The sequence below is a fragment of the Embiotoca jacksoni genome, unplaced genomic scaffold (assembly GCF_022577435.1).
Source record: "Embiotoca jacksoni isolate LCO1_2020_lvr unplaced genomic scaffold, fEmbJac1.0.p SCAF_7, whole genome shotgun sequence".
Classification (NCBI taxonomy): domain Eukaryota; kingdom Metazoa; phylum Chordata; class Actinopteri; family Embiotocidae; genus Embiotoca; species Embiotoca jacksoni.
The window spans coordinates 8,535,215-8,561,961 of NW_027185425.1; the positions used below are offsets into that span (position 1 = coordinate 8,535,215).

The 26,747-nt window shown below is 42.9% G+C and overlaps 1 protein-coding gene across 4 annotated transcripts in view; it reads right to left on the reverse strand.

Annotated features, from left to right (window-relative positions):
* Nucleotides 1-26,747, reverse strand: part of runx1t1 (RUNX1 partner transcriptional co-repressor 1) — a 60,756-nt gene that overhangs the window by 16,873 nt on the left and 17,136 nt on the right. For all 4 annotated transcript variants that reach the window (XM_069175851.1, XM_069175849.1, XM_069175850.1 and 1 more), the window contains exons 2-4: nucleotides 7,859-7,996; nucleotides 5,304-5,545; nucleotides 2,048-2,137 (exon numbers count right to left, since the gene is read on the reverse strand). In XM_069175851.1, coding sequence (XP_069031952.1) covers nucleotides 2,048-2,137; nucleotides 5,304-5,545; nucleotides 7,859-7,996 — 470 coding nt within the window. The remainder of the gene's footprint in view (nucleotides 1-2,047; nucleotides 2,138-5,303; nucleotides 5,546-7,858; nucleotides 7,997-26,747) is intronic.

A 26,747-nucleotide genomic window follows, 5' to 3' on the forward strand; every position in this document is an offset into this window, starting at 1 on the left:
CTCACAGCACTGCTCTCACTTAAGTATGACACAAGAAAAACAAAACCGTTGACAGCAAAGACAAGAGCAAACTTTTTTTTTTTTTTTTTTTTTTTTAAAGCACAACTTTAAGTTGAAAACAGAGACACGTTAGCTTGTACAGTAGGTCTCGTGTTGTGGGCGTCCAGCCAACACATCACGTCACAACCATTGTGTGGTTTATGATTGCCTCCTTCCAGTAAAGAGTCCCTACCAATTTGTGGTTTAGTATTAAGAAAAGGGGAAAGGAGTTGAGTGGGTTTGAGAGGCGGTGGTGGTGGGGAGGAGGTTGACTCGGTATAACATTAGCGTAATGAAAACCCCGAGCCCTGACGTGCATTGTTGCAGCTGTGCTTCGACGCACCTATAAAAGCTCCCCCACACCTCCAACTGCTCTCTGCTACCATATGGTAGCTGGCATTAAAGGCCCCGCAGTGGGAAGACACTAAAATTAGACTGGGGAGAGAGAGGGAGGCAGAGAAGGAGCGATGGAGGAGAAAAAAAACAAAAAAAGAGTTGCATCTTTGATTCCACAGCCATCCCAGTGATACACTAACCATCTGGCGAGGAGAGGAAGAGGGATGGAGGGACTGTAGGATGGATGGATGGAGAACAGTGGATAAACAGAAATGAAGGGACAGAAAGAGACAGAGGGAGAACAAATGAGAAGGTGAATGACAAGTAAGAAAGATGAAGAAAAGGGATGTGGGGAGGGAGAGAGGGAGGACTCAAAGTCCCTGTTTGTACCGTGAACAGCGAGTAATGGCGATTCTAGTGGGACCAATTTCTGTTGCCCATTACCACACCAGACCTCAGTGGATAATATAGACTCGTGAATGTCAGCTCACACATCCACACATCTTCAAATGCGGACATGCGTGCACATAGTCAATGTGAAGTGAAGATGATACTTTGTTCAGAGACTGCGCGTTGTTCATAAATAACATTTATCTGCTTGTCATTCGGATATCACCAGCTGGACAGACCATAAAAGAGAAAGAGAGAACAGATAGAAGAACAGGTACACTGACAAATGAAGAAGAAGAAAAGATGCTTAAAGAAAGTGAGGAAGCAAAACTGCCTCTGCAGATGTGTGTAATGGAAACAAATGAGCTCTGTTAAATGTGATGCCCCTTCCCCTGCTCTCCGTCTCTCAGTACCACACCGATAGAGATCTCAGCCTCACCTCGACCCCATAACATGATCTGAAGTGTTACTGCACAGTGCATCCCTCAATATAAGCCAGTGCCATTCGTCATCTTTGACTACCAAAAACAAATCATACCACCGCTACCGGTCTTACCTCCAGACTGCTTTAGCTCGTCCAGAATATGCACCTATCTGACATGAAAAACACATAAGTGGCCACTGTTCCACTTCGAGACACAAGCAGAAAAAAAACACCATCCCTCTTCATTTTTATCTGCCCGACTGGAATAGAGACTTGAGGCATGCTGTTTTGACTTGAAACGAGGCAACCGGTGACAAATGGGCTGAGGCAAGGGTCCGGCTAGATGCTCAAAAGAGTGGCCTTTCCTCTGGTAATATACCGAGCTAATGGCTGAAAATGTGCCTTAGTGGGATGAAGAACCAATGACAAAACAAGCCTGAGAGACAGAGGAGGAGGCTGGAAGGGACGTGGTCCTCAGGCCAAAACCAAACAAATTGCGTTCTGTTCCAGCACATATTCAATAGAGTACGGAGAAAAAAAAAACAGCTTTTGGTTAAACAGTGATATCAGCCGTACTACTGAAATGAAAAAAAAAAAAAGAAAAAAAAAGCTGATGATGTGATGGCATCTGGTTAAACAGCAGAGAAACAGAGTGAGAAGCCAGTTAGGGATAGATGTAAGACAGAGATAAGGCTACAAAGAGAAGAGAGGCTCCAAAAATAGGAAGAAAATGGGGATAAATATCATGAACATAAGTATGCACATCTGGATCTGGGCTAGCTAAATGCTTTCCAGATTTGGTTGATCAGACAAACAGGCAGGAACCCTTTTGTAGCAATTGCATCTTTGAATATCTACCTTCAGAAAGGGTATGACAAAAGGTCGCAGAGGGAAGTTGGTGGCTTCTTGGAGCTTGGAGTGAAATTCTTCGATGGTTAGCGTGGAATTCTGGAGGGGAGAGAGAGACAGAAAGAAAACACATGAATCCATGTGGAAGTCATTAAGTGATAATATTACTTATTGGAAGCTAAGCTATATCCTGGCCCGGAGTGAGTGTTTTGGGTTGTGTAATGGGAAACATATGGGTAGGCCACAGAGAAAAGAGCCACAGAAAACAAAGACGCACATCTCCTTCGATTTAACAAAACAAATGCACACAGTGGAATCACATCGTGAACAAAGACGATGCATGAAGGCTTCATTTTGAAAAAGTTTTTAGAAATAGGCTTTAATAAGAGTATTGGTGAACTATTGGTTCATTTAAAAACCAATCATCTGTGCATGCATTTCATGTTCAGTCATTTACATCCAACCAAATGACATATATATACCTTGCAGTGTAGTAACGGATGTTGCGAAATTGAGCCTCTTTAATTGTAATCCAGCCTCTTATAATATCACAGGGGACATATTTATTTTCCTCTTAATTGCCTTTTATTTATTTTTTTCATTACGTGGACATCTATTTGGAAGTTCACATAAAACCTTCCTGGCATACATGTGTACAGGCTTAGCACCCTTCTCCCTATTAAGACAATAAACAAGCCTATCAGACTGGTGCCATGATGCTCCACGCCTGTGTTACCTCTCTACATCAGAGCCAACTAAATAACTGTCTGCCCCTTGTTACAGACCAGCTTAGACTGAGGTGACCAAAAATTCCTGACAGTAGGATGAGGTGGACCGTAAAAATGTGCAGGAAACAAGAGAGGAAGTTGTATCGCGTAGTGAGTATTTGTGTTTTTTTTTGTAAGAAACATGAGTGAGTGTTTGGAGCAGTTGGGGATTCGATTACAAGTGGGTTATACGTTTCAGTTTGTCAACCTAAACAAATCCCAGTTTCTATCTTTTCTTCTTTGGTTGCCTGTGAGTCACGTTGTATTTCCAAGTTGCAGAGGAAGAGCGAAAAAGAGGGAGGAAGAGATGTGCGCACACACGGGAGAGGAATCTGCGATACAAAAATAAAATAATAAAAAAAAAAAAGCGAGACAGAGAACATAAAAAAAAAAGCAGCAGATATTATTTTTCCTCCCCACTCTCTCAGCGTTATTTCCCAGACCTGAATTTTGTTACATTCAGTCTTACATCTGTTCGCCCAGATTGCGTAGGGGCTGTTCTTGACAGCTACTGAACCCTCCTGAGTCTCCGTCTCTCCTTCTCCCCAGCACACAACTAGCTAATTAACGGTGTCACTCTTTTCAATAAGGCAGGGGGAGGGACAGAGAGACACAGAGAGAGAGAGAGAGAGAGAGAGAGAGAGGAAGAGATGGAGAGAGGGGGTAGAAAGAGAGAGAGAGAGATGGTGGGGAGGTATGCAAGCCAAAAGGACACAGGAGAGACATGTGCATATACAGACGGTGAGAAAAATAAACATAGTGAAGCCAAAAGGAGGTTATGCTCTGTGTGGCTAATTAAAAAAAAAAATCCTCCCTCCATCTCCTCCTCCTCCTCCTCCTCCTTTCTGCACAACATTCAATCACTATTTCTGTATTCCCCTGCTCATTAAACTCACATTTTCTCAGATCACACAGACGTGGTAAATATTCAGATTCACACCAAATACTTTCTGTGATACAGTCTTGATACAACCAAGTCAGCTAAGCTGGAGCCCATATTCTGATTTGTATTTTGTAGCATTAGAGATGCGGATGTTTCTGGTAAACATAATGCTTTTGGCATGTACTGCAATTGAACATTTTTAAAGCTTCACCTGCCTTTTTCTTTTCACACATGTTGGTTATACATTTTATTATTCATAAATTCAGACAAATTCTAATTTAGATGTTGAATACCGTGCGCTTTTATTCACGTCATTAGCTGGATCTTAACTTGTGTTTAAGTCTGATTACCAGTAACCCGCATATTCCACCTAAGACGTGTCCGCCCTCTGCGCGGCCTCATATTCCACCGGCGGCGTGTTGGACGCGGAGCGTTTTGTCTGCCTGTTTTATCTTCCTTCCTCATTTGGTCACGTTTCCTTGATTTCAGTGCCTCTATCATGGGGAAACGTTGTTAAACGGTTTCTTTTTTGTCCGTTTTGTGGTTATTGTTGTCATTTCCTACTTTGTGCTGCAGACAAAGTTAATACAGCCTACTGTGTTGCAGTCATTAAAAACATGAATCCTCCTATTTATTGTGTAGCTATTTCACATGCTGTGTCTGTAGAATGGAGAATGCATTTCTTGTCCAAATTGAGACTGCGGGGGTGATGTAGTAATTTTTTTTTTTTTTTTTTTACGACATTTTTACGGAGTATGCACATGGGTGTTTTATTTAGAAAATTTTCCCGGAGTTTTATTTTGTTTTCTCGACAAATTTCCTGCTCTACTCGATATTGCCGCGGTCTCCGAGCGACTTCTGTTAGAAATAGACTCGCTGCCCATCTTTAGCGGAGCAGCGCAGCGAGCCGCTTCTGGGACGCTGGTGAGACGCACCGCGGCGCAGCCGGTGGGACATGAAGCGTTGACTCTAATGACGGCGATTCACTCCGGCAGTCGCGTCGGAGACTGAAGTGGAAAATAGCCTCTATGCTTTAATTTGTGCATCCTCTTAAAGCTACAGTCATCCTTTGATTGCAATTACATCTATTTATTAAGTAAATAGATTTAAAAAAAAAAAAAAAAAAAAAAAAGACTTTAATACGCGACTGGCTGAGTCATATTAGATTGTCAGACACCTGCACAGCCTCAGTTATATTATTAGTTTTAGGTTAGAATAAAACATCTACTCCTTCCATCTTGTTGCTTGTTATAATTCAGTTAAACTCAATGTGGAAATAAATCCACTGTGCATCAGGTGGTAGTCTTCGAGTCTGATGTCATTGTTGGGCAGAAGACAAATGTGCTCTTAGTGTTTTAAAAGGCACTGAAGAATGGAAATGAAGTGGAACTTAAGTGTTTATTTACACACGTTTGTGTAAAAAAAAAAAAAAAAAAAAAGCCTGAAAAACAGCCCTTTTCATTCTCAGCAATGAGTACGGAAGAGTAAATTAAGCATTTATTTCTATGACTGACGAAAAGGAAACTTTTCTGATTCATTAAATCCCCTTTCATCTAGTTTATTGGGAATTAGCCCTTTGTCCTCTTCACAGCTCCCACACATGATGGCTACTTACCACTAGTCCCAGCACTAATGTGCGAACTCGTTCACCAATTTCAGGCGAGATGTCGTTTCCGAACTGCTGTAGAGTTGTGAGGAAGCGCTTGAGCTTGCTGAGCTGCCGAGCGCCACAGGCCGGTGGCAGCTGCTGGTTGGCCAGAGAAGATGAGGAGGACGAGCTGGGACCATTGCTGTAACCGTTTGGAGGAGATGGAGCGCCGTTGAGCGCTGTTGGGGAGTGGCTACTGCCATTGGTTACTGTATGAGACAAAAACATAAAGAATACTGATAAGATAAAGGAAAGCAAAGAGAGAAATGTCTGCATATGTTTTTATAATTTAAAAGTAACACTGCATTCGCTCCTTCTATATACAACCCCCCCCCTCCCCCCCCCCCCCCCCCCCCAAAAAAAAGTAACCTAAAATCCCTGTAAAAGCTTTGTACATTCACCAACAAAGCACATAGGTCAGCTTTATGGCCAGGACCACTGATTTGAAATGATGTACATTCCCCCGAAAACATTCACAATACTCAACATTTGTTTCCAATCATTGCGGCTTGTTTGATCTTTTGCGGCATCCTCTCATAAAAAAACATATTTCTGTGCTTGGAGACATGTTGCCTCCGTCTACCTCCCTCCTCCTCTTCCCTTATTCACTGCAGTCTAAACAAGCAGTGACAGTGTGACCTCCCGTCGCGCCAGACCACGGGAGCGCTGTGTGTCTATGCGTGTGTTGGGGGGAGTTGGTGTACAAAGAGATACAAGGCGGCATAAAGCTCTCCCTCTAATGAGATTAGGTTTTCACTAGCGATCCACTCACTCCCCCTCTGGCCGCCGTCCAAAGCCGCCACTGTAAAGAGAGGAGAGAGACGAGATACTCAAACTGCATCTGGTAACAATTACGTCGGATGGAAATCAAAGCATACTGCTTTGTTAAAACCTTCGGCATGCGTAATGAGAGAGCTGGGCCTTTCCTCCCTCATTGCACGGAAGCCCCGATGTTAATTGTGGAGTGTGAGCGTTTGCAGCAGAGAGAGAGCGAGAGAGAGAAAGAGAGGGAGAGATACAAAGGGAGAGGGAGAAAGTGAGTACTGGAAATGAAGACAGGGAGAGTATGTGATTGAAAAAGAAGAAAAATAATGCCTCTGTTTCAGAAAACCACTAACACAGACTTGAGTGCTCTGAGCTTTTTGAACCTCAGGGCCTCTGATTCTTTGATTCTAGTGCTCTTCATGCAAGTTGTTAAGTACGCACTTCTGAGTGAATACTAGGGTGTAATTTGCTCGTCACGAGCTTTGTGTACGTTGTGGCAAAGCTCCAGTCTGCAAGCGGGGGCGTTAATGAACTTGTTGGGGGAGTTGTTGGGAATGACTGCAATTTGGAAAAGGCTCAATGCAACTTGTAAGCAAGGGTTGGTGATGCTGATGTCCTCCCCCCTCCCCCTTTTTTGATTTTATTGTTTACATTTTTGGGACTTTCTTCCCATGTGTTAGCTCTGTATCTACTCTGTTTTAGTTGTTGTGTATATTAAGGTAGATTTATACTTTAGTGTTCTGATGTACAGCGATCTTCAAATTACCTTAGAACAGATTAAAGGGTTATTATATTACATGCACCTAAAATATGTATACTTCACTGTGTGGAAATCTTTACGATAACTTTTATGTAGGAGCCCAGGGATGCATTTAAAACACAAAACATCTGAGTCTGCTCTGACCACATCAATCTATCTGATAGCAAAAACAGTGAACTTTATGTTACCATTTACAAAAATTTAGTGGGGATTGGTTATGGAGTAGATTGACACTAGAGCTATATAATACAGTTAACACATTATTATTAATGATATTGTAAGTATATTCAATTATCAGCCCATATTGTTCTTCACTTGTTCCCTAGACATGAATTGTGTTTGCATACTTTCATTCACTTTGTAACACTAAGCTAAAGGGTTGTAAAGCAAATGGCTTTGCTTACTGACAAGGAAAATACTGCTGTGCCTTTTTTTTTTTTTTTTTTTTTTTTTTTTTTTTAACTTGCGTGATGTCTCCACGAGCATTAAAAACTGTTAAAGGTCACATATTTTACACTATCAATTTAATTTGCAGTCTTCGTATGCATAAGAAGATATTCTTTTGGTTCTAAGTAACAAAAAAAAAACATCTTGATGTAGTTTTGCACTTCCTCTCTTTAGCGTCTTTCTGAAACTCTACCAACAGACTGTCTGTGTCTTTAAGGCCCATTGATATCAGTGACCTTCTCTTCTGATTGACTGACTCTGATTGTGACGGAATGACTACTGAGTGGTTTCTTCCACATAAAAGGTTGGACAGTAGGTTGTGCCGAAGGCGGATATATGACACGAGCATGAGTGACGTCTATACGAAGCTGTTGCTAAAAGCGGGTTGTGGACATTTTTTATAGCACTTGTATAGATGTAGATGTCCTTTTATTTTTTGGGATTATAAAGCAAGTTTAACATTTGACCTTTAAAATGTTCAGGTATTTGTGGAGTTCCGTTGCTACACCGTAACTACTTTATGCAGAAACAAAAATCCCATTTTACTCACATGTGGTGGGTGTGTAGGAGCTATTACGGGGTGCTCCTTGTGTACTGGGTGGGGGTGGCATGGTAGGGGGGGTCAACCTGGACTGTGTCTTGACGTCCGCAGGTGAGTCGGGCATGGTGGAGCGCTTCCCAGTGCGATCTGAAGAATGACAAAGGCGAGAAGGAAAGGAAATAAAATAACACATCTTAACAAAAGAAATATACAGCAGTTCAAGACAACTCCTTCTACATCTGTGTGCCTTCAATAGCTAAACCAGTCAGCACATTAACAGCAGCAGGATATGATTTGATAACAAAATGCCTGTGAGGGAGCACCAGACAGACGAGGTCTGTAAACAGAGGGCTCACTGTGGCGGATGCCTAGAGTCGTGCCGCAAAGACTCTGATGCATACGCTGTAGCTGTCAAATGAGAAATAAGGAGGAGAGGGGAGAGACTCACAGACAGACACCTGAGAGAGGAGCTTAAATCTACAGCGAGTCGGGGTCTCATTCCACCACCATCTGTGCCATCCTGCAGCCTGTTGTACAGAACGACGACACAGCCCGCTCCAAGCTAATGACTGCAGTGCTCGTTACTCTCAAACTAATACACATCGATGCCCTCACACTTTAATGCTTGTATCTGTGGATACTTTATTCACATCTGTTCAGAACACAGCAGTCAACCAACTAGTCTATGAACTGCTTTAACATTAGACAAAAACAGCCGCAACACACTCACGGTACATTTAAGAAATTTCAAAGATAAAACATATATCAAAATCCAAAAATGTTCTCTGACGATATGCCTATTGTCATCTAATTCAGTTGCCTTGTGCTCAGCAGATAACTGACCATATCAAATGTATGAGAACAACAACAAGACGTTATCGGAGTCTTGCAGTGGCACGAGGGCTGAGCCCGTGTTGTGCATGAGGAGATGCACAACTCCTCTCAACAAGAGCTGAAACAAGCCTATCACAAAGTCAACAGACTGTTATCAAATGTCTCTGGCACGTTGTGAAAAGGAAGATTATACAAAAAAATGAAGATAGAGGAAGAGGGGTGGAGGGAGAGAGAGGAAGGGAAAGGTGGAGCTGCAAAAGAAACAAAAGTACTATCTGTGACGTTGGGAACTTCGCTGTAATCATGGAGTACATGAATGTGCTTTGACTCCAAAACACGCACACACCCACACACACAGTGAAGGCACACTCACTCTGTAATCAGGGTGGTAAGGATACATGTTCCACAAACAGGGTGGTCCCTGCCATACATTTTTCCCCAAGACCCTAAAGTGTGTTTTTGAGTGTGTGTATTTTTGCCTGATGAATACGCATGCTGTTAAATAATCTTATATTTTACGTCAAAACTATGTTTATTTTGCAGATTTTCCATAACAATGATTGCGTCTATGCTCTGCAGAATACATAGATGCTGGTGTTGTTCTTGTTGGGATTCATAGTGCCACAGTGTGAAGTTTAGGTAAAATGAAAGAGAAATACTGACGTGAGAGAGACAGGATAGTCTAAGCCTGTTAGCCGGGCCCGAGCCTCAATAGCAGTCTGCCTCGCTGCAGCCGAGGTGCACTGTGACTAAGTATTTTAGTCACGCCGCCTTGGCTTTAGCAGGCAGGCAGAAGTGAGAGATGGAGATGTCACTGAAATTTTAAAAAGCGTTCCATAAAACCGCCTCTGATTGAATGTTTAGAGCAGTTTTGTTTATTCCACATGTCGACCCTTCAAAAAGTAAGCAGAGGGAATATAAATTAAACAATAAAGATTGAAACATGATATTTACACAATGTATAGTCTAACCAACTACAGCCCCATAGTGTCATGACCAGCAAGCATGTTCAGGAACAGTAATGATTAGCTTCTCAAGGATTTTAAGGTTTACTGTGGTTACAGTGCTCTGACATACAAGGGAGTGAGGATTAATTTCTTTAAGCAGTTTTCAAAGAAACAAGAGCCTAAAAGACCTACTTCCTGCACCTTATGTTCTATCACATTTGAACTAACTTACTGACTGACACTGACATTTTTAGAGCTCCTTGTTTTTTTCAAGATTTTGTTTAATGACTCACAAAGACTTTCCAAAAATCCCTAAGATTCCAAAACATATAGTCAGACGCTGTCAGAGGAAAGAATTGAAGGAAGAGAGTGAGCACATCCGCTCTCCTGATGGACTCCTGCCTATTTACCAAGGATGACTGTACCTCTCGAACCATTCTCTCTCTGGAGCGTCCTACGAAGGATCAGCTGATAACGTTGAATTTATGTCTCAGCACACTGGCACTGACTGTAAGACTGCTCGGTGACTATGACAGATGTCGGATTTAAGCTACATAATTTGAAACCAAATGTTTTTATATATGTGGGCAGGTTGCCCAAGTAGGGGCTACGTATTGTTGTTGCTTACTGATACCCATGCGATTTACTCTTGTGTAAACGCAGCAAATGTTCTGCATTTTAAAATGAAAACATGTTGGTGTGGAAGTAGTGTAGGAATTGAATTTTTGGGAAGTTTTTTTTAAGGCTAGTCAATTCGGTCATTGCCATAAGTTGCTCTACCACCGTCACCATTGTTAGAACTTATTTTTAAAGCAAATGCTCGATTTGAACGTCATCACACTTAGTCACCTCGACTAGTCACTAAAAGGTCTGCCCTTCAGTGTAGCTGAGCAAGCCTTCATGTGAACAGGGTTTCCAGATTATAACCCCAGCGAAAACAGAAGGTGGGAGAAATACGGGGCAGAGTCAGGCTATATCAAATGTTCATTTGTCATTTAGTTACACTGTTCAAAAGAAACTATAGACATAAGTTTGTTATTGACTCCTACTATAACAGCTTAGGTTGCCAGAAGAAATTTGGAATGAAATAAAGAGGGAAAAAGGGATAAATCGCAGAGCAGCATGAATGGATACAGAATAGAGATTAATGGAAAAAAGCAGAGTGATTAGGAAAGCAGAGAACAGAAGAATGGAGGTGAAAGAAGAGTCAATATGAAAAGAAGACAGAGAGAGATCAGAGTCTCTATGCAAACCTTTACTGTGCTCCACATTTGGTAGCTGTCTCCTTCTTTTTCTCTTTCTTCCTCTTTTTACCTCTTTCCTCATGCGCCCTTTCACACACACACACACACACACACACACACACACACACACACACACACCACGCACACACACACCACGCACACACACACCACGCACCCTCACACACACACACACACACACACACACACACACACACACACACACACACACACACACACACACCACCTTTCTCCTGCCAACCTGGCCAGACTGAGGAAGGTTTACTACTCTAATTTCGCCAAAGTAAAAAAAGTCTGGACTATTTATTTTATAAACTCAGGACATAGCAGAATAGCTAGTGGAAACATATAGTCTTACCACTGGCTGCCAGCTATCATATCCTGTATGCCTGCCTAAAATATGATCTACCAAAATACAAGGTCATTAAAAAAGACGGCCGGGTGACAGGACCCAAGGTAATTCATCATTTTCCAGTCAAACACAAAGACCTTACATGTATACACTTAACAAGCCTTAACTTAAATAGAGGAAGGTCACCATATCACACATGGTTGTGCTTATCCTGTTTCAATGGGTCTTTGAGCTCATGCTTTCCATCGTTCTGTATATTGCCTTTTCTAATTGTGTGGTAATTTCTGGCCCAGTTCACTTGATCTATAATTGCTAGATGGAACGGCAACAAATTAGGATCTAAATCATTGTATAACTACCTTAATCTTTGTGACTAGATAGGAAAATGGATAGACAAAAATTGTCACATTACTACAAAGCAATTTCAAATCAGATTGGGACTTTTAGCAGTCCTTAGTAAAAGCATACAACATAAAGACCCTTTTCCACTGCCGGTACCGGCTCTACTCGACTGGACTGTACTCGCTTTTAGTACCAGGTACTTTTCTGGAAAGTCCTTTCTTAATACACCCTAGTTAGTATTGTCACGGCACCGTCATGACGTCTTTTGATACCAAAAATTGTACTAGTTACTATCCACAACTTTTGCTCTATGAAACACCAAAAAAAACGCAAGTAGAGAAGAGTCGAGCCAGTACGGTCAGCGAAAAGGGGATTAATAGTATTTTCTTTCATACCAAGTATTACCAAGTATGGCGTTTTAAAGGCTGGAGCATTATCCCTTGAGGTGTTACTGAAATTGTACAGTTTCTATAGAATAAAAAGCTTAAAAAGTACTTTTGAAACACAATGTAAAATACATCAGGTAATATGGGGGAGAGGGGCTCAAGAGTCTGGACTTGAAATCCATCCGAACTTCTGCGTGGAACTGCAGGCCCTGCGGTAGTATGAGAAGATGAGTGTGGTTACAGGCTCGTAATTGGGGAATAACACCTGGTTCAGTGTTATGATTGGATGGTAGTCGTCGGACGGAGATGAGAGAAACAAACTCTGAAAGAATTCGAAACTCATCTGCAGTCCCTCGAGTAAAGAAGATGAAGGATAAAGAATGTGGGATCCATGCACACGTACACATGCGTCCAGGCAAGAACATGTTTTTGCACACACAAACCCACACATGCAGTTATGTGTCTTATAAACAGCATTGTCTCAGTTTTTGATTTGCTTGAGAGCACTGCAAAGCACATGAGCAGAATAAAATCAATGGCTTCATACTAACCAACAAGGGCTGCATCCAGCCATTCACTCTGAAATTGCTCTGCCAATTGAATCAATGGCAATTCTGCCTCAGCAAAGTAATTTACCCAGTTTTAGAAAAAAAATCAAAATAAATCTTACAACTTCAAGCACATTACTGTAAACAACTCAGAGTATATGCCTGTGTGCTATCCATTTTCAAGAGCAAATATGGCATGTATATTTCAAAATATAAATATATATATGTGCAGACAAACAATCAGATAAGTGCTCATTTTATTACAGCAAGGTTGAACAATAGCAAGTGCTTGTGACCTCATAAATAATTCATTTAAAAGAAGCACCGTTAAACAACCTTGAAAGGTTGGGCATCTCCTCCACCCTAATACATCTGTTAAAAGTTGATGGCTGAATGCACATCTATTGTCCATTTATTAGCCGTGTTACTGCCCTGCTGGTTGCCTATTGTAGGGAAAGCAGCAGATCTGCGGCCAGCCGATGGTATTCCAGGACAGGACAGATATTGATGTGCGGAGCTTTAATGGCAAGGGGGGGGATGAGCGCTTTGACTTTGTCTCACTCACTTCATGACTTCTCAGAAGCGCTGTTGTCCAGGAATTAATGGATTGACGAGGATGAGAACAGTTGTTGAAGAGGCAGCAATTAGCTATGAAGGAACAGAAGAGTCTCTTCAACGTGTTTTGACTCACTCGTGCACTCTGGGAAGACATAGGTGCCGAACCTGTTGATCGTAGCCATGCATGATGGCGAGTAGTGTCTGACAACAGCCACTTCATGCGTGTTTTTATCCCAAAAAAAACCCATAGAGGAGCTCTTAGTGCAAATATTTTCAGTATAGGTGGCTAGAATGAGAGTTAAACCCATAACTATGTCAGACGTATTTACACTATCTGACTGAATAACGAGCTCTCACAAGGAAAGGACTTGTATTTGCTTTGTTTGTCAATGTTATGCTGATAGCAGAAGTACTGTTACTATGCTGTATAGTGAGGACTGCTTTGGTATAAGCCACTAATTACCAGCATTTGGTCTTTGACCCTTAGCCAAACAATGCCTGTTTAGATTGTCTCACATTCATCTTTTGACCCACGAGAAGAATCCCAAAACCACCATATTTTTTGAGAATAAAACATAGTGATTTGAATATGCAAATCTCCCTAAATCCTTAAAAAATAAGAAAGCTAAAGTTGACTCGCTGCGATTTGTAACTTCTTTAATGGATCATAGAAATGAGGCAGAACCCTGGACGACTACCTGCCACTCACAAGGATGTCTTCACACTTACATCACCCGTTTGCATCGTACATGATTACGTGATCCTCAGTGTTTGCAAAATCTATCTCTCTTTCTTTTTTCTTTTTTTTCCCCCTTTCTTCGCCTTTCCCTCCCTCTCGCTCGCAACGTCTTTCAGCCCGAGCTCAAAGAAAGGAGATTTTTTTTTTCCCCCCGCTGACTTGTGATACATGCCTTTTTCTAAGGTTACATGCAAGTTACATCACTCGCCTAAAACAAGGTTGTTGCAATGAATGATATCGAGAAGGAACGTGGTCCCTGAGAAACGGTTCAATATGTTAGAGAGGACTTTACTAACCCACAACTCGAGGCAAAAACACAATGGTATAACACAACCTTATACATTTCATCATCACACACAAAGCTAGGGGGTCATTCCATATTCAAATCACCTTGTGAAACGAGGACAACACTGCCTAACCTTGATATTTTAGATTACTCATGAATGCTACTACGACTTCAAAGTCTATCATTTGGAGATCGAGTCTCCAATCTCCATTACACACCTCATAAGATAGAATTGCCTCTGTGTGTGTGTGTGTGTGTGTGTGTGTGTGTGTGTGTGTGTGTGTGTGTGTGTGTGTTGTATGCGTGCATGTGTGCGCTGCGATCGTACCATTGGAGACCCAGAAAATGATGTGATAACAGTGGCAGTAATATGCCACTCGAGAGCACTTCACACAGCCAAATCCCATTCTTCAAAGCGACAATGGATTTCAATCACACCGGGTGAATTTTCAAGAGTTGGCGGCTGTGACATAAACAATTTACAGTGCGCTGGCGCCTGTGCGAGCGCAAGATTGTATTAGTCAGACATAAGATACCATCATTATGGAGTTAAATGGAAAAATGCATGTAGACTGATCCACTTGTGCCTTGAACACACAGGGAAGCATATAATCTAGACGTGCATAATACCTTCAGTGCACACGTTGATATATAGGTGTTGAAGTGAAAGCCATGAGGCACAGAAGCCCTAAGAAGCATGTGAATTGAACACTAATGTCCACAATATGCCAATGTCTGCAGAATTGAGTCTCCAGGTGTGTTTTAACGGCACACACACACACACACACACACACACACACACACACACACACACACACACACACACACAATAATGTGTGAAGAGAGGGAGCAGGGCAAATAGGTAATGGAAGAGATGAAGCGATATTGAGATGGTGTGATAAAGGCTTGTGGTGACTGCTCTGTGCGCTGGGTGCAGATGTGGGGAGAGGGACTGGAGGGGACAGACACAAGAGAGAGATAACAATGGAAAGAATGAAAGGACAGATGTGTTAAAGAATGCTGCTGAGGGCCAGGTGGGATGATTGAGATTCAGACGGAGTACACAGAGGAACAAGAGCAAGCTATCTGTATGCAAGTAGAGCAACACGCACGCACACGCACACACACACACACACACACACACACACACACACACACACACACACACACACACACACACACACACACACAACCAGATGGAGCAGTATGCAGATGTCCCATCAAACTCCACCCGCTTGTCAAGAAGATGTATGGATGCAACGCCCTACCGCAAGCCTACAAAACACAAATACATCCACAGACACACAGCTGCAAGGATGCATGCACACACTCATAGCAAAACAACACAATTCTCCCTCTCTCTCTGCCACACGCACGCACGCACGCACATGCACGCACACACACGCACACGCACACACATGTACACACATGTACACTTCCATCATCCTATTTCTTTCCCTCCCAGGCAGATGCAGGATGCAGAGGAGAGCAGAACCACCATCAGTGTGCCAATTTGGACTTTCTTCTCTTCCCTTCGCTCTTTCTCACCATTTAATTGTCCGTCCTCGTCTCTTCTCCTCCTTTTTCTCTACCTCAATGTCGGTGTGTGCTACATTGAAACAGTGGGAGGGATGCATCCTCAACTTCTATGCTGCCTTGATTGGTTATTTCATTGTCAGTAGTAACGCCTACTGTTGTCCTGACTGCCCAACTGGTGGTGCAGTTTACGTGTTTAATGGGATCCACTAATCTGAATATATTTACATTTTTCTTCATCAACCACCAGTCTTAGTGTTGACATGTATTACATCTGGGAATTTGGTTAACTGAAATATGGCTTACTGGCAAGGTTGCAGATTCTCCTGGAGACAAACGTATCCTGCAGGTTGAAGGTTGCTGCTTTTGCTTGGGATGGAATTTTTTGTATCATGAAAAAAGAGGATGTGAATTGCATCATATTCATCTTATCTAAGATTAAACAATGCTGTATAATAATGGATAATAACAGAATATAACACAGGAGTATTTGAGAAACTGCAGGATGTAGAATAAGCATTTCCCTTCATCAGTAGACTAAACATTCTCCAGTTTCTATCGGGCTTTGCTTCATCTGTCCTTAAATTACGATACTATCTCGCCCTAATGTCACAACTACATAGACTGTATTTATAGATTAAGTACAAGTACAAGAATAGTACAATACAGCACTGTAGCATTGCAAACAGATCTGCTCCTGATCAGTGCTGACAGTCTTTTTCTGTATTTTTCTCTCAGTGTAACATAAGGAGATTTCTCAATTGTGCACAAAGGTCTGAACACCATCTGTTCCCTCACACAAACATTAACACACACGTACATGCACATATGCACACAAACACAAAAAGACATGGACTAAACTCGCTCATCACACACACATACACACACACACACACACACACACACACACACACACACACACACACACACACACACACACACACACACTGGACAATAAAACATATGCGGTGTATCACATTAGAAGCCCTCACTCGTTTTAAAAAAGCAGATTTATAGTATTGTCTGTTTTACCCATCTGTTGAAATAAAGAGAGAGGAAGCAAGTGTTAAGGAACAATAAAAGTGATTCACAGTGCCCGTTATGCATGCTCTCACATCGACCCTGCTCCTGCCACATGTTGCCAGGCAAAAGTGAACAACCGGATCTCGTAATAGAAAAGACAGGCAATGGGAAGGGGTGATAGAAAATACAGTTACAGAGAGATGGTAAAGAGTCAGGGAGAGGTAAAGAGTATTGTTCAGGTTAATATTAGCGCAATATGATAAAACAAATTCATACTGTGATAATGGCAACATTCTGACTTGTTGATGTACATTATTCTGCATAACTGACACATAACTTACGCAACAACAGGAAGCATGGCTGTGGACGTGGTGTCGCTACAAACCATAGTAACATGTTCGTTTTTACTGAATTTTTGAAGGCAAACTGTTGCATTTTTTCATATTGTCAAGAATATCATTACAAAAATACCCTAACATTTTTATTTTAGAGCAAACCCCTTGTACAGAATTTACCATTGTCATAGCAATAGTGAAACGAGTAATTATAACATTGGCATCAGACATTTTTCCACGGCAGAGCCAACCATGGCCAAACATTTTCTAGCAAATTCGATCAAAAACTTTGTTTTTCATACACTATAAAGCAAGCCTGTCGTTTCCATTCACAACATGATGTCAAAATAATGATATACATGTAGCTTTTGTGAAAATTAGATTGATATGAATCAGATGTGAGCCATGTCTGGCCATATGATGGAAGCGAGCCGATTTAAAATTGCTTTCTGAATGCAGTTTGGTTCATTTCTGATGCCACGCTGACACAGAGCAAAGTGAGCCCAAATGGGTCTGGGTGTTTTCCCAGGCAAGACTCAACGCCAGCAGAGGACTCACACAAAACTGTCAACACACATCCTAATGCCGAAGACACATGGCTTTGTTTGCATAAGCCTCACACACAGCCAATGGCTTACCTTTCTTGCCATTAAATGATCATCAGTTCATACGTTTGTGTGGCTGAGGATTAGTCTTGTTGCAGTTCAAGATAATAACAATATAATACAGAACAACTTCACTGTGGGAATCTCATAGGCTGCGTATTGTATACGAACCCTCTGTGAGCTGCCTGACCTTTGCTTTGTAGTACAATTTAAAATAACTGGTGCATCCACTTCATCTCTAAACACAAACACATGGACACACGCTGACACACACCCATGCCCAAGTGGCAGCTTATATCTGTTTTCTCTTATGTTCCCTGAAACTAGAACCTAATTTGTATCTGTGTGTGTGCACGCCAAAAGGAGTCATATCCCTGTCCTCGGGAGCAAAATCAATTTTCAACAGACAGTAAAGGCCCTCGTGTTTTACATGACAGTTATCTTTTACAATGTGGAGAGAAACAGAGGCACCGACAGAGAGGAAGGATGGATGAAGCGATATATATATATCGCAGACTGTGTGTGACGTGTAGGAAAAAAACAGACAGGGATGAGAGGACGAAGGCTTGAAACAGATGTGGAAAAAAGAGAGTTTTGGAAAGAAGGCAGAGCTCGGAAGAGGGAGGTGAGGATGCTGAAGAGTAAGGGTCTGAAAACAAGAGATAACATTAAGCGCCTATGAGAGACAGATGGGGAAATCAAATGCGAGAGGCAGAGGAGGAACACAGTTAAAAAAAAAAAAAGAAGAAGAAAAAAGGGCAGAGGCTAACAGCAAGGGAGGGTTGTGGGGGTCGTGGAGGTGGGTGGGTGGAGGGGGGTGGGCGGGTGGAGGAGGAGGGAACAAGCTCGTCTGCCTGGAGTTTTCAAAATATCACATGACGGCTGCCATGTGTTGGAAATTACTGCCGGTTAACTATCTTCCCCAAAACCGCTACAAAAAAATATGTGCGCAATTTATAAAATGTGTTCCAGGGCCCGGCTAAATAGAACCAGATTTGCAAAACAGAAAAAAACAAAAACCTTTACCCCTCACCGCCCGTTCCCTGAAAACCGCTACTCCCTGTTCTTTCTACGCTCCCTCTCCCCCACCTCTCCGTCCTTTTTCCCCGGCAGGAGAAGATGTTTAAAAACAGGGTCTTAGTCACATCTGGTGAGCAGGGAGCCAGAGAGTGGTGGTTGGCGAGACCTCGGATCAGGGCATTTCCAGGCCTTACAGAGCGCGTGTGTCCGCGCGTGCGTGTGTGTGTGTGTGTGTGCGTGCGTGCGCGTCTGTCTGTGTGTGACATGGTGACTGTGGTTTGCTAATGGCTCTGAGTGGCTGAGAGTACAGAATGGCTGGAGGCGGCAGGCGGCAGAGGGACGGCCTCAGCTCACACAGACGCACACTCGGCACCCCCACCACCCATTACAGGTCGGTGACGCTGTTTGTCTCCTTTCATCTCACCATTACACACGTTCTCCGTGGCTCTTTCCTCTCATTGCTTCTTCACCTTGCACTGTCTCGCCACCCTGTCAGCCCACAGCCATCCGACTCCAGTGACAAGCAAGAGGAAAGGAGCTAAACATAGCGAGAATACCAGTTCACAGCAAAGTTTTCGCCAACACTGACCTCTGAAACGACCACAGAGTTGCAGTTACATTCTCACTGGTATGTACACGGGTATAATAATAATTATACAAAACTGTACCTGTACTTAATTTCATGTTAATTATCCAAAAATTAGGGTTAAATAGGTTTCAGACAGTACTGCTGCTCCAAATCTGCAGTTTAACTACTTAGTATATCTGTCCATTGCTTTGAGGCACTCGCGGTCCGAAATTCATGATTTGTCATACTTTTTCTCCTTACTGATGCACTTTGTAGGGCTGGGCAATATATTTATATAATTATGTCAATACCATGACATGAGGCTCGATATCCTCTTAGATTTTGGATATCACATCACAATATGGCATGAGTGTCTTTTCTTGGTTTTAAAGACTGCATTAAAGTTACCAGACTCTTTTAGCCTTAAACCACTTACAGTAGTAGAAAGTATATTCACACAAACACAAAACACAACACAACAAACACAACAACAATAACAACAACCTAACATCAACATAGATTGTACATAGCTGTAAAATGACTATATTTTCAGATGCTGCATGTTCCGCATGCCAATTTGATCGTTTATGAATAGAACTATCTTCACTTCTTTAATATATGCAGCAGCTGTATATCGGTGACAATGCCCTAATTGACGTGGAATGTGTGGGTAGCATCGTCACATGTTGCGGTCTTTGTTCTGCGGGAGGCGCTTCAGATCACTTTCCTCCCCACATCCACCTCCCACTGTCCATCAAACAACAGCCGCTTTTCAACCAGCGCAACTCTGAACTCTGTCCCCACACCCACAACTGATACTACTAATAGCATCATCACGACAGTCTGTTTTGTTTTTCCGCGGCATAAACACACACACACACACACACACACACACACACACACACACACACACACACACACACACACACACACACACACACACACACACACAGCTTAACTGCTCTCCAGTGCTACAGATGGATGCCACCACTCTCTCTGGAGCGTTGCCAGCGCCAGCTAGTGAACAGCTTGCCTGGCACAGCGCTCTGCATGCGTGTGTGTGTGTGTGTATATGTGTGTGCGACTGTGTGTGCGTGTGCCTGCAGAAACAGTAGCGAAATAGCCTAGCACAGATGGGTGGCCAAATTCCCTACCCCACCCCAGCAACCCCCCCCCCCCCTCTTCCCCTCCTGCGTACACACAAGAACACAAACACATGCACACTCTGACACGCGCACACACACATATGTTCCATAACAGAAACACGCACGCAGACACGCGACACACACACACACACACACACACACACACACACACACACTGGTTCTGCTTAAGTGTTCCCGACCTGGCACACGCTGCTGCTTGCACAGCTGCTTCCTCAGAGGCACACACACACTTATAGACTCACTCACACACAGATTGCACACACAACAGAGGATTGGAGTTACACACACACACACACACACACACACACACACACACACACACACACACACACACACACACACACACACACACATACGTCTGTGCTTAGTTTACACTTCCTGTTTATGGCATGTGAAATATAAAGTCCACCGCCACTCCTGCATCACCAAAGCCCACACGCAGAGAGACATGCATTCCTGTGCATCTGCCACACGGAAACACACAAGCACTCTCACTAAAACGCTCCTTTATCTTTGGTAGCTGTTCAGCGTTGTACGTTTCTGCTTGTTTTTCTCCGCACACAGAGTGACAACATCAAGGCGTTCAGCTGGAAAGCCCCCAGTGCTGGCAACCTGCCAGCAGAGGCCTATAGATCAGCATGATCATAGCAGTGTGTTAACACACATCACTGTTTAGTGATCTGACAATGAAATTAAGACATGAAAGCTCTTGCTCAACAATAGAATCAACAGAATTAATTACAATGCAGCCGTGAACAGTTAAACCATTTAAAACGCTCAAGGTGTGATGTGAATTTGTGTGACAGGCAATCTGACGTCGCCTTCATGCGGCGGCTTCATTTTCATGCAGGGTCAGAGGACGCTCTCTCAAGACCGAACAAAGACAGAGAAAGTTTACCGGTGGAACAAGAGGAGCTAGACAGCCTGCCAGTCAGTCAATGAGCTCAGGCGTCTGGCAGCAGGTACTCTCGCCACGGTACATAGGGGAAAGCATGGTGGCTGGCAGTGCCAACTGTGCACTGGGTAGTCGTGCCAACTCTGCCAGCCTTGCAGTGTCTGTTTGCCAGTGCCATCTGGGAAGAACAGCTCTGCGCACATACAGTACCTCTCCTCAGCTCAGAGGGCACAGAGACACACACACACACACACACACACACACACACACACACACACACACACACACACGCATGGCTGCACACAAGAAAAAGCAAGGGCAGACGTGCACTCCACATACATGTAGCATCCACAAATATGCATGGCGTGAGCGCACACACACACACACACACACACACACACACACACACACACACACACACACACACACACACACACACACACACACACATAATGGCATGCGCACACACAGCCGGCCGCTGACAGCTCACCATCTGTGCACTGCCTCTGACTTCTCCCTCTGCTTCGTTCTCTGCCCTTGTTTTCGCTTTCATAAACGCTCGGTCCCTTTCCTCCTTCCCTCACATCCTTTCATCGTGTCTCATCTCATCAGATGAATTTCACAGATCCCTATGTTATGTCATGGCCACTTGTGCATTGACTCTTAACGTATTTTTTATATGTTGGCATAAAAGATTAAGATGTGTCTTTACTCGACAGGTCTCTTTCCGGTTACCTGGAATTGAACAAGACAGACAGTCCACAGAGTCTCTCTGAACCTGGTTCCCTCGTTTTGCTCGGTCTCTCCCTATCAGATGAGGGACCATAAGAAGTGCCCTTAAGTGGTTTACTGATGCTGAAACACGTGTATTCAGTAGATATAAGGATTGGCCATGCATACATGACACAAGCCAACCCTGCGTACATCACATAAGACCTATAAAGCCAGAGAGAGATGAAAAATATGGAACAAATGAAGTGAATGTAGTGAGACCAGAAGAAAAAAATATCCATCCCCGTCTTATTACACAGTGTTCCTCTTCAGAGGAGAGTGAATGAAAATGAGAAGAAAAGAATGAAAACCAATGTAGAGAAAGAAATGGAGTGACAAGTGCAGTTTAAATTGATAAAAGTAAAGAGGAGAGGAGGAGGAGGAGAGAAGTAGGTAGGTAATATGAGTGTAGAACCGTGGAATTCACATCAAAGAAAAGCTAAAGCAGGTCACTGTCTTTACCAGAGTAAAGTAAACCAGTTTCCTTGGGTGAAGCTCTCTCTCATATGTTTCTCATTTAAACCCTTTGAACCACTGTTTCAAAGTGAAGGCCAAGGAAAGACGTGAGCACTACTACATGAAGCTCATGCCCTTTTTTTTGTTGTTGTTCTGCTGGAGTACGTTTGCATGTAATTTAAGTAATTCGCTCATTTGCTGAAGAAAATATTTCTAGAGATTGTTCCACTCATCTGAATATTTTTATTTCTACATCGCAGTTTAACAGCTTGAGTTTCGAAACACCACCAAGCTATTCTTTTCCTCATCTACAAAACAGCAGCTGCAATATTTCACATCGCAAATCTCCCTTCTCTTTCTACCTCGTCTTCCATTTATTTCTTCCCCTCTCACCGGCCACCACAACCTGCAATAACTGATGGCTTCTCCCACCATCTATCCTTTCCGACCCCCTCCCTCCCCATTCATCCCCCGCCTCCCTGCAGCAACAGCATAACACCATCAGAAAGATCTATGACTGAACACTCTTCCACTCCTATTATTCCTACTCTCCACGGCCTCTTTCTCATTCAGTGTCCTCTCTCCCTGTGCTCCCTTCTTCTTTACAACTTCTGACCGGTTTCACCGCTCTTGCGCCTTTATCTCTGTTCGTCTACGTCCTTCTCTCCCCCAAAAGACACCACATGCTCTGGAAGAAGTAGCCTCATTACAAACAAGGAAAATCCATTTGGAGCAGCCGTCTGCTGCTTCTCCGACCCCCTCTGAACTCTCTTGAGTAGAAATGGCCCACATCTCGCCTCTCCTTCTTGGTTTCCTCCTCTCTAATTATTTCTCTCTTTTTCTCTGTCCTATGCTTCCTGAGACACTTTCTTACTTTCCCCCTTCTCTCTGTGTTGGTACACACCAGGTGAGGGTTCAATATCAAAATACCCAAAGGATTTTAATTACCAATTTATGTTTCATTAGGAAAATAAATGCAAAATAACATAAAGCTATCTTGAATTTGAATATTTGAATGAATTTACATTAGATAAAAGCGGCCTCACACATCAAAACAAAAATTTGTTCTCGCATACATACATTACATCTTATATTGGTCTGATTTCGATGACAGAATTCATCACAAAATGTACAAGAACACAACAATTACACCATAAGGCCATACATATTAAACTGTAATAACACATTTTCTGTAACCTTCGTGACAGCAGAAACAAATTATTAAAACAATGACATATATTAACACTGAATGAAAATAATAGTATTTTCTCTTCGCTTAGCACTCTTTTACTCTCGACTTTGCTGACGTTTGAGGCAGGGCTGATAGTTTACAGTCTATCGGAGCTTTGTCATTAAAAAATAGCTGCTTTCTGTTGCTGGATATGTCACGAAAGAAGGTTGCCCTCCTCCAAAAACGCAGCCCCGTTGTTCTTTTGTGCAAGCAGCTTATTAGCGGTGAAATGTTTAAGCCAAGCGACCTTTCGCCGTCGTAAACAATACCTTTTCTCAGGTGTCATGTCATCAGTTGACCTTTGACCTTTTTGTGAAATGACCACAACCTGTTAACACCGTGTCACGTGGTGCTGGCTTGTAATGTGTTGAAATGACGTGCTGGTATCATGGAAACAGTGCCAATGGAATTAGGATTGGTCAATGGTCAATTTGAATTTTTTTATCATTGTTGCTACACGAACGTGAGCAGGTGAAGTGACGCAGTTCAGATGATGTCTATATAATGTGAGTTTTTCTTTGTTAGTTAAAGGCGTGTTGGATGGATGGTTCCACGTTGGGTACGGGAGCCTCGGGTATGCTTCCTGTTTCCAACCCCGAGTCGGGACAGTTTTTCAAAAACGCGTCTACAGTTGTGTTATGCTGACGGAAGTTGCGTAGCTTAAAGGAAGCAGTAACTTTAAGGCACAACACGGTTCAAGCAATCGTTTTAACCCAAATCTTTCTCGTTACCAAATGGTTTGTGTGCCTAAACCTATCCAGACGCTAAGTTAGAAAACACTCCTGTGGGTCACATTCGAGGGTAGGAACAAAGGAACTACATGGTCGTATAAATTGGTGGATTTGTTGCACTAATGAGAACAGTGAGACTGGCCTAAAACAACAAAGTTATGGGTTGTAAAGGCAAAACAATGTGTTGAAAGATGCTTAAAAGTTCCATCGTCCCCGGGGGGACTGTGGAGCTGGGGATAATTTTCTCATTTCACCAGAAATGAGCCCGTACACATTACACATAGTAATTTCAACCATAATATAAGAATAATGACTAAAGATGCCTTGATATTGAATTATTGCTCAGCCCTTCACAAGGTTAATTTGTTTGATACTTGAGGCAAATATCAGATGTTGGTAAAACAGGGCATTGATGTCATGCTGTAATCTTGACAAAAAATATTTTCATCAATAATCGTGTATGGATAATGTATCCGGTACCTACAGGAAGCATTCATTATTTTTGTTTAGTGACCTCAAACTTCTACTGTGGCTCCGTTCAGTTAAACTAATGGACGGATCGATTCTCAGCAGTGGTTTTTGCAGTTAGAAAATGAATCACTGCACCACTTCCTGTCATTTTCTCTGTTCTGCTCCTCATTTCTTCTCTTCCTCCACCGTGGCTCCCTTTTCTCTTTCCTCTCTCGCTCTCTCTTTTAAAAGCTCTCCGTTTCTTTTCACCCCTCACGCCTCCCTCCAGTTCTTGCTCGCTCGCTCTCACTCTCGCTCTCTCGCTCTCTCCTTCTGCTCTGCCATCATCACAACATCTGATTAACATATGTCTGGGCTTTCACTCCCTGTCAGCTTGCAGGCATCTGCACACATGCAAACCCACACAGGCACACGCGCGTTCACACAATCTCATGCAGCATGTGGCGTGTAGAAGACAAAAAAAAGGCACCAAATTCCCCCTGATCCTCCTTTTAACTGCATTTATCTCCCCTCCACCCTGCAAGTGTGTGTGTGTGTGTGTGTGTGCGTGTGCGTGTGCGTGTGCGTGTGTGTGTCCACAACAGTGAGGATGAGAGACAAAGCATCTTGATATTACTGCCAGACAGCAAGCCTCATGTTCCCTAGTGAGCTGCTTAAAATGCCAGTAATGGAGGAGAGTGAGAAAGGCAAAAAGAAATATTTTAAGACAGAAAGAGAAAGGGAGAATTAAAGTGTGTGTGTGTGTGTGTGTGTGTGTGCGCGCTAATGAACAACAGCAATAGCTCCACCAGCTCCCCTGAGACCTATGGCCCCTAAAACTACTCTCATTCACATAAACGCAGTCTCTCACTTGAAGCTCATATTTCCTTTTATAAGCAGACATTGATACGATGGATTTAGATTATTGAATAAACAGTTCGGAGCTTAACTTCATCTCCAGTTCTTCAGTTATTGTAATCAGAGATCTGTTATTGATTATGCTCCAGAGTGGTGCCAGTAAGACCTGCCACGCTAACCAGTACCAGCCCATGCCAGTCGGGCTGCGTGTTCTGTCAGTATGGTGGAGCTTTCACCTGATAAGGATTTACTGGCTCTCGGCACCAATGAAATATTTTCATATGTGTGGATCCAGGGTCTTTTAGGATGCCGAAGCCTCTTTTCAAATCATTTGTTCTCACTCCTCTGTCCCAGATTGCTTGGAATTGGTCCCACTTTCACCATCTCCTCCACAACAAAAACATGTAATAACAGCAACAGACGTAGGCAACCAAACAAATACTTTAGCGAGAGGCTTGCCAAAACACGTAATCCAACTGACAGTGACAAAAGCTTTTGCAGAACTCCACAGCCAAATAATGATGATTGTTTGCATTGGTCTACATTTTGTAATACCTATAATTTCACCAGTTTGTTATAATTCCCTGCCATTTGAACACTTTTGTAAAAAGGAACAAATACATTGGAGGCGCTAGCACATTTACAACTGTATGGGACGCGAGTCGTGCTGAGTTAAATTACTCTCCCTGTGTGTGAGTGTGTCTGTGAATGAGCATCAAGGGCTTACTTTATTCAGGAATTAAACAAGTCAACTTGTCAAGAAGCTGCAACACTGTGGCTTTAAGTAAGCTTGCAGCGCACCACACATAGATCCTCGACTACCTCCCAACGCCGCCCCCACCCCCCCCACCCCACCCTCCCACCCGCACACACCTCCCCTTCCAGGCTATTAAAGACTCATTCTCAATATATGGGTTAATATATGTGCTTAAATTCAAAACAGACAAATAAAAAGCTCTCTTCATTCAGGCGCATTAACAAACTGAATAGTCACACAGT